A 9,352-nucleotide genomic window follows, 5' to 3' on the forward strand; every position below is an offset into this window, starting at 1 on the left:
ATTCCAAAAATCTTGATCGAACAGGGCCTTCTCTGAATTGTAAAAGCAAGCCCTAGCAGCAACTCCAATATCTACCCAGATGGGGGCACAACAAAAAGAGATGGTCCATCGGCTCGGCTCATCGTAATTTGATGTTTACTAGCAACCAAGCAAAGAGCCCGATTTTTCTGTGTCGGCAGCACGATCCTCCAGGTGGCAACATAATAAGGACATATCAAGGACTATCCCATGATAAACATCCCCACCTTCAAATCACCTGGTCACTGCCTACAGATAAACAGTTGACCTCTGTCCTCTGTTACATAGTCTGAAATAGCTCAGAAAACAATTGGCATAAAAGCCGCTTTCCCAGCCAACAGCCCTTCCAGAACAAAGTATTTGTGGCACCTCCTACCTTGATTTTTATTCTTCGAAAAAAGAGCACTGCAGCTTTCAAAACACTCCACCTTTGGATTTTTTTGTTCCATTGGATTAGACATTGATTCCATAGGACTTGAGTCCTGTAGCTACTATAATGTAAAAGATTATATAACATAACATTCTCCTGCATGTCATCAAACTATTACATTAGACTGCTCGATTTATTTTGGAATTTGCTTAAGAGGTTTGCTTTTTCTATATCACTCACCTAGGTACAAAATTAGAGCATATATAATTCATTTCATTCTACTTTGTAATGCTTTAGTAAATTTAGATTTGCTTTTTTTTTTTTAAAAAAAATTTCCTTCTCCATACTGGTCCTAGATATTCGTCAACATAATTCAAATTCAGAATTATATCTTCTTCTTCCTAATGAAGGTATCAGGCTCATGAGCTTTGATCGCCTTCCTCTTTCTCTCTTTGATCCCATTCTTTCATTATCATTTACTATGACCGGCCTTTTCCATATTGGATACCAATTTTGCAATGAGCTAGTTGTCAAGCTACCAACCACATAATAATTGCATTGATCCCTGGGGAAAAAATAATATGATAATTATTTATCCATATCATAACACTACAGTCCAGTCAGCTGGAGGAACTCAGGGTTGATCTTAAAATGTAAATATTTGGTAAAATAATCTTTTAGATTTGAAACTTTCATTTATATGGAAAAATAATATATGCGGAGACACACACAACCGTCATATTTATTACTAATTCTTTGTAGCCACTAGTAGAAAATAAACAACAAACTCACAGCTTAAGTCTCAAAGAAGTTTAATGCTAGGAAATAGGTTTACAACATCAAACACTGCAACTTGACAATTATTAGAGGTAAGATACTAAGACAGACTTTACCTTCCACTTAAGCTTCACCAAATCTTCTAATGAACTCGAGTCCCAAGGTAGGCATCCCTAATTGCATGCATGGTTGTGGCAACATTACTTATATTCAATCTTTCTTTCACTGACCCATTTGAGCAAGAAAGACCAATTCTTATCATGGATATTAAGCATTCACGAGTTTTACTCTCATCCTCTACAAGTGGCATAAGCGGATCCACAATTGCCATAACTGTTTCAGGAAAAGCCATCTCTACAAACTTTCGAAGGCTCAGGTCATCTTTAAACATATCATCAACAGGACTCTTTCCAGTAAGCATCTCGAAAAGAAGAATTCCATAGCTATAAACATCACCAGAAGTAGATACCTGACCACTTGCGCCATATTCTGCAATACATATTTGCAAATGCTTGAGCAAAATGTATTAACTTAATAATTATCTTTAACACAAAAAAAAAGGTAGTAGAAAAGAAAGTTTAGCATGGACATCTTAAACAGAGCAAATATGAGCGAAAAAGATAGGGATGAAAACAGCATGTACCTGGAGCAATATATCCAAGGGTTCCTTTTATCCGGATTGAGCTACTTTTGTCTGCCAAGGAGATTGTTGTAGCTTTAGACATGAACCTTGCCAGACCAAAGTCTCCCACATGAGCAATCATCTCATTATCAATCAATATATTACTAGGCTTTAGATCACAATGAACAATGGATGGCTGACAATTATTATGAAGGTAGTCTACTGCATCAGCCACATCAATCGCTATGTTTAACCTTTGAAGCAGGCTTAGGCTTTCCATATGATGACGCCTATCTAACTCTGGATGTAACCATTTCTCAAGATTTCCATTAGGAATGAACTCAAAAACCAGAGCTTTGAAATCATGGCCTCTGAAATCAATCATTGAGCAGCAAGTCATGACCTTGACAAGATTTCGATGCCGAGCACTTCTCAGCACCTCACATTCAGCTAGAAAGCTCTTCGAAGCTCCATGATTTTGAAGGTTGAAAACCTTCACAGCAACAATAGTTTGGTGAGGACTCAAGATGCCTTTATAGACTGAACCATACCCTCCTCTGCCAATGAGATTGGTGGAAGAGAATCCATCAGTTGCTCTAATCAGATCAGTGTAAGAAACTCTGAGGAATTGATGTTCCAATGGAGGTACAATTGGAGCATTAACTTTCGACTTCCGTTTCCGTAGAAGGATAAAAAAGGAGAATAGAAGGATCATACACAAGACTGCACCAGCTATTGGAATCACTATTTTCAGTAGCAGAGGCCACTTTCTCTTTTTGTATGACTTTTCTGGGCATGCGGGCAAGTGTAATTCTGGAACACCCCCACAGAGTCGTCTATTTCCTTTGATGGAAACCTGAGTAGCATTTTTAAAGACCCCCTTTACTGGCACTTCACCTTCGAGATGATTGAAAGACAAATTCAACATTTGCAATTGTTTCAAGTCCTCTAAAAATGTTGGAATAGGCCCTGTTAAATTGTTATCTGAGAGATCTAGTTCTTGAAGGCCTCTCGCGTTGCTCAAGTATTGAGGAATTGTCCCCTGGAAAAAGTTGTTATCCAGATATAAGTACAGCAACATCTCACAGTCACCAAGTGTACTGGGAATATTACCAGACAGCATGTTCCCAGAAATATCTAAAGCTGGAAGATTCTTTAGTCTCCCGACCTCTGCAGGGAGAGATCCAACCAATGAATTGTCAGATAAATCTAGATAAAGGGACAAGGCGGGAATGCTTAAAATCTCTTTGGGTATGGTTCCAGTAAGATGATTGGCAGAAAGGTCCAATTTTGATAGGTGTTGCAGCTTTCCAAGACTTGGAGAAATGGGGCCTTGCAGGTAATTCTGGTACAAATGGAGCTCAGTCAGTAGCGTGAGATTGCCTAGGGAGATTGGAATCTGCCCTGTAAATCTATTAGAAGACAAGTATAGCTTCTGTAACCTCGCAAGCTTACCGATGCTTTCTGGAATAGCACCAGTGAAAAGGTTATGATGGAAAGTGAACCAGTAGAGGTTGGCTAGGTTTTCAATTCCATTAGGGATTCTCCCTGATATGTAGTTTTCGTCCAGAAGCAATACTTGGAGCTGTGAAGAGAGGTTGACTACTGAGTTGGGCAACATGCCTCGTAGCATATTGTCGTGGAGTGACAACACCTGTAACTCGCTACAGTTTGTGAGCGAGTCGAGAAATTCCCACCCGTTGGCATCTCCTGCTTCTAGCTGATTCGTTTCTAAATTAAGATGGTAAAGGCCTCGTAGCCTTCCCAGCTCAGATGGCACCCCTCCACTAAAATGATTATCTGGAATATCAATGAGTTTAAGTCTCGAGGCATTTGCCAATGTAATTGGAATGGGTCCATAAAACTGGTTGCCTCCCAAATGGAGTTCTTGAAGACTCGGAAGCTTGATGCCCATATCAAATGAAATGCTTCCTTGCAGCTTATTAGCGGCCACAGAGAATTCTTGCAGTGATGAGATGTTGTAAAGCTTACTAGGAATTCTACCTGTAAGACCGTTGTCAGTTGCATCAAAAAGTTCAAGGGTCGTGAGGCGGCCGATGTCATCTGGAATGCTTCCACCCAGGTGATTGTAGCCGAACGAGAGTCGTGTGAGTGATGATAGGTTACCAATGGAAGTTGGAATAACCCCGATCAATGTGTTACTCCCGAGATATAGCTCACCAAGCTTCGTGAGGGAGGTGATTTCCACTGGAATCTTGCCCGTGAGCTGGTTGTTGCTCAAGCCGAGAATTCTAAGCTCGGAGCAGTAGGTCAAGTTGGAGGGGATGCCTCCTTGGAATGAATTGAAACTCAGGTTGAGATTTTTCAGCCGACGCAAACGGCCCAACTCCAATGGGATCTCACTGAAGAAACTGTTGCCTCCGAGGTTGAGCCGGTGAAGGAATGTGAGGTTTCCAATGGAGGGGGAGAGAGATCCCCCCAATCCCAAAGAGCCGAGGTCCAAGACGACGACCCTCTGCTTGTGCTTCCAGCTGCATGTGACGCCCTTCCAGTTGCAGAATTGTATGGTGTCGTTCCATGAGCTTAGAGCATTCAAAGGATCATGAGTTATTTGATCTTTGAAAGCGAGCAGAGATAGATGGTCAGTGTCATTTCTGAACTGAATAGCTCCCGTGGCATCAACCACGGATGCCACCGGTAAGCATGAGGAGGACCAGAGGAAGAACAAGATCAACCCTATCTTCAGTATCTGTTCAAGTTCCATGCTTTCTCGTGGAAGAGAAACCATGCAGCCTCCTGCTCCGGAAATATTGCTCATGAGAGGTTGGAGAAGGCTTCTTGGGTTTCCAGTTTTAGCCATATGTGGACACTTTTATTATTGAGCTCATGAGTGTTTTGCACCGTATAAGACGGTTCGATTCATAAATGTAGGATATGGACCTTGATGCATACTTGGATGACAACATTATCTATTTTAGAGAAGAATGGTTGTTGTTCATCTCTCAGGTAAACGGAGGTTGCGTAGCAAATAAGGCAGTTGAAAGATGGGCAAAGTTGGTCCATCTCCTTCATTTATGAATTGCACCATTTCTTACGATGCACAAACACGTGCCTTTGGGGTTTGAACTGCATAACAGTGACTGATCTTTCAACACTAGCTCTTGTATTACAAGTAGCCTACTTTGTCTCAAATGTCCCAATTGGTTGTTCTAGCGTTCTTCCTAATGCATAGATAGAGACCACATTGCATGCGTAGAATCTTGGCAAACTATATGGCTTGAAATTTTACAAGTTTTATACGGAAGGCCAGTGCTGCTTCACTCGCATTCATATATAACGACTCGCATGGAATCTTGACTATGTAATTTTGCAAGTTCTCTACAAAAGGCCAGTGCTGTTCCACTCACATTGAAAAAGATAAATAAAGACTCCATTGCATGCATGGAATCTTGACTAACCATCTGACTTGAAATCATGTGGAGCAACCACAAGAGAAGGAAATATAGAATGGGCTTCCTATTTTGCTATATTTTCCCTAATACCTTTTTAAAGCAGAAACCCAAAAGATATAGCTTAGCAAGCTTCATGAGGGAGGTGATTTCCACTAGAATCTTATCCATGAGCTGGTTGTGGCTCAAGACGAGAATTTTAAATACTTATCTTGCATCATTTTAAATATTGCATTGTCGAGGAGAGAGCTCTCGAGGAGAGATCTCTCATACAGTCAGCGCATATGATTCTGTGCCATAGGTACCATGTAGTAAATTGTAATACTTTAGATATTCTCTTTTATGTTGTTTTATCCTTTATTATCTAATATAACATTCTTTATGATATCTTGATACTCCTAAGTTCGGATGATGTGGGGTCACCAGTGACCCCACAATCATGCAGAGCAGTGCCAGACTCTCAGAGTCAGCGGTGTGGTAGAGGATTTGCCTAGCTCATAGCATTTCTAACTCGATCGAAGGATAGACAGCTTGTCCACATTCAAAATCGCTTGTAAATATTATATCTTCACTGAATATATTTAAAATTTAGTCATTTTAGAGTCTAATATTTATTGATCAAAATAAATTTTACAGCATATTTAGAGAGCCTGGGGTGCCTCGTGTGGTTACTGGGATCATCCGACGATAGATGTCGAGGTCAGTGAATAAGTTCTCCAGTTGGCCGTCGGGGGTTTGTGATGCAGTCGGGGAGATGTTCTTGGTAAGCCAAAGATGTTTAATTTTTAAATTTACAATAGGTTTGTATTCTATTTGTCAATACATGCTTGCTTTTATTTACAGGAATATTACCAATTCGAGACTCTTCAGGATGAGAATGCTGGCCGTCGGACTTTCAAAGAGATGGCCACACGTAGGCTTCGAAATGGGCTATACAGCCTTCGGCAGTCTGCTATAGAGCACTCTAGTTCTGAGTCACCACGAATTGAAAGTCTTACACAGATCACTAGAGCAGTAGGTCAAGTTGGAGGGGTGCCTCCTTGGAATGAATTGAAATTCATGTTGAGATTTTTCAGCCGATGCAAATGACCCAATTCCAATGGGATCTCACTGAAGAAACTATTATTTCCGAGGTTGAGTCGGTGGAGGAAGGTGAGGTTTCCAATGGAGGGGGGGGAGAGCCTTCCAATCCCAAAGAGCTGAGGTCCAAGGAGACGACCCTCTGCTTGTGCTTCCTGCTGCATGTGACACCCTTCCAGTTGCAGAATTGTATGGTGTTGTTTTATGAGCTTAGAGCATTCAAAGGATCACGAGTTATTTGATCTTTGAAAGAAAGCAGAGATAGATAGTCAGTGTCATTTCCGAACCGAATAGCTCCCGTGGCATCAACCATGGATGGCACCAGTAAGCATGAGGAGGGCCAGAGGAAGAACAAGCTCAACGCCATCTTTAGTATCTGCTCAAGTTCCATGCTTTCTCGTGGAAGAGAAACCATGCAGCCTCCTGCTCCGAAAATATTGCTGAGAGGTTGGAGAAGGCTTCTTGGGTTTCAAGTTTTAGCCATATGTGGACACTTTTATTATTTAGCTCATGAGTGTTTTGCGCCATACCAGATGGTTTAGGAATAAGAGTTCAGTTCTAGATGGACTTCACTTGACTCAAGTCGGCTTATCTGGAGGATCTCTTTGGAGTGGTTTATATAGGTAAGGGTTGAAACCCATCATGATAAAGTCTTAGGACATGCGAGGTAGCCATTTTAGATAACTACTCGTATCTTCGAAAGAATATCAGACAGATGATTCTTCTGTGCTCCTTACAGTTATGATAATTGTTTCATTATTGTGAGCCAGCCATAACCAAGTGGATGAAGATTAGGGCATATCTGTGCACTTTCGAACCGATCATGTGGTGAGAACTGATTTGTCGAGATGAAGGTTTTACGGCACGCTCGTGGCGCTGGTACTAATAAACACCATATTTGAGAAAGTACGTATCGATTTATCTAGATATCTATATTATTGATTTGCAAGATAACTTAATTTGTTTGATCTGTATCATCTGGCCATATAGTATATATTGGTAAAATTGGAATAAGTAGAGCAGCAGAAGCCTACATGTCCAAAAATCCGAATTGAGGTGCTTGACTTATGAACTTTCCTTGATCGTTCTTTCCTTTTATCCTTCTAGATCCTTCTATGAGCCTTGTCTCCTCTCACGCGTTGCGTTTCTGATGTGAAGAGGGCTACTAGAGTCCTCTTCAATGTCCACAAATCCAAGACTTGGGAACAACGGTGGTGTTCCCAGAGGAATAGAGAAAAATAGAAAATTACTGAGGAAGAAATGAGATTTTGTTTGAAAGAGGAGTTGCCGCCTATTCCATCTTATTTTCCAAAATATACCAATCCACCTCCCTAAACAAATCGGGGAGGCATATAACTAACTGAGGGATAGGTTTTGAATTCAAACATATTTGAATTTGACTTTATCCACTCCACTCAACCTCTCCAAACAAATTGGAGAGGGATATAAGTAACAGAGAGATAGGTTTTGAATTCAAGCATGTTTGAATTCAACCTTATCCACTCCACTCAACCTCAAACGTATCCTGTTGATCCCAATGTGAACACACCACATGGCATCATCTCTCACTTGGCCACATTGGCCATCCATTTCTCTCATATTCTGCTCTTCATGCGAGTAATGGAGTGTGCGATCGGATGAAGAATAAACGCAAAAGTGTTATATTAAGACACTATCAAACTAACATAGCATATCTTGGCTTAATCATCTATGCCCTAGACATTTCAACGACACCGGATCAAGTACAACCAATCCCTCTTCTATTTAAAAAAATTATAGAACTTGACCCCAAACCATCCATTATGCTCATGATTGTCTCAAGTAACAAAACGAGACAACCGTCTAGGCAATCAGCCACAATCAAAACATCTTCCTCTGGCCCTCATATTAATCCGTGTTGGTCTAAGCACTTTTCTAGACATGCTTCGCGAGATCATATTCTGTCATGACCTTGAGATGCATGCTAAGTTAGTTGCTTTGGATCTCTACTTCATAACATAGTTCTAAGTCAAGGGCAAAAAATGTTAGGGCTCACATAGTGACAGAGAGGGAAGAATTTATGTCACTCTCTTGACTGATTGATTATTGCATATACAATATGATATGTATGCTATGGTGGAGCTCTCACTTGTTGGGCCACGTTACTCTCTCAAATGCCATTCGAACCTTGGTCTAAGCACTACTAAGATACTTAACCACTATATAACTTAGGTCATCTCTCTAACCCAAGTACTTAGGTTCAGGTACTTATACAGGCTCGATATAGAATCACACAAAAGAATCCACATATCCAACTCCCTAGAGTCTCATCTTAAACTGATTAAGGCAACTTTAAAATTATTTCGACACTTTATTCATAACGCATATGAACAAAGCAATCATATTATAACTATCCAAGTTTAACATGATTATCTATTCTCATCCCACTCACCGTCTAGGTGCCAGGGTGATCACCCGTGTGAGTGGGCTGACCAAAGCCTAGTGAGATTATGGCAAATATGTGCCTACTTGTATCAATTTCACAATCACATTAAAAAGAAAAAATATAACATTACAAGAAAACTGACTAATAGCGATGGTTACTTGCCATTGCCAGTAGTCAATTTGTCGTCGCTAATGCAAGCCGTTGCTAAAAATCTGACGTAAATACCTTAGTCGTTTAATTGCTATTATTAGCAACGGTGATTTTACTGTTGCTAATAATGATAATTAGTGACGGCATTAGCGATGGTGATGCCTTTGCTTATAATTTTTTATTTTTTTAATTATAATTTTTAAAAACTATTAATAACGATATTAGCAACGGCCTGCCATCGCTAATAATTTTTTATTTTTTTAATTATAATTTTTAAAAAATTATTAATGATGCAAGCCATTGCTAATGTCATTGCTAATGATTTTTTATTTTTTTAAAAAAAATTATTAGCGACGGCATCATCGTCGCTAATGCCATCACTAATAATTTTTATTTTTTAAAAAATTTATAATTAAATATTTTAAAATTTATTTTACAATTATTTTTTAAATCTATTATAAATAAAATAATAATTATTTAACATAATTATAAATAAAAAA

The 9,352-nt window shown here is 39.6% G+C and overlaps 1 protein-coding gene across 1 annotated transcript; it reads right to left on the reverse strand.

The window, feature by feature from the left end:
- Window positions 1–1,107: 1,107 nt before the first annotated feature.
- On the reverse strand, window positions 1,108–4,695 carry LOC105032866 (receptor kinase-like protein Xa21). The gene is made up of 2 exons (XM_010907448.4): window positions 1,809–4,695; window positions 1,108–1,654 (listed from the first exon to the last, which is right to left on the reverse strand). Exons 1-2 carry the CDS (start codon window positions 4,606–4,608, stop codon window positions 1,308–1,310), a joined length of 3,147 nt encoding a protein of 1,048 aa, XP_010905750.2. The 5' UTR covers window positions 4,609–4,695; the 3' UTR covers window positions 1,108–1,307.
- Window positions 4,696–9,352: the final 4,657 nt, after the last annotated feature.

The sequence above is a fragment of the Elaeis guineensis genome, chromosome 1 (assembly GCF_000442705.2).
Source record: "Elaeis guineensis isolate ETL-2024a chromosome 1, EG11, whole genome shotgun sequence".
NCBI lineage: Eukaryota > Viridiplantae > Streptophyta > Magnoliopsida > Arecales > Arecaceae > Elaeis > Elaeis guineensis.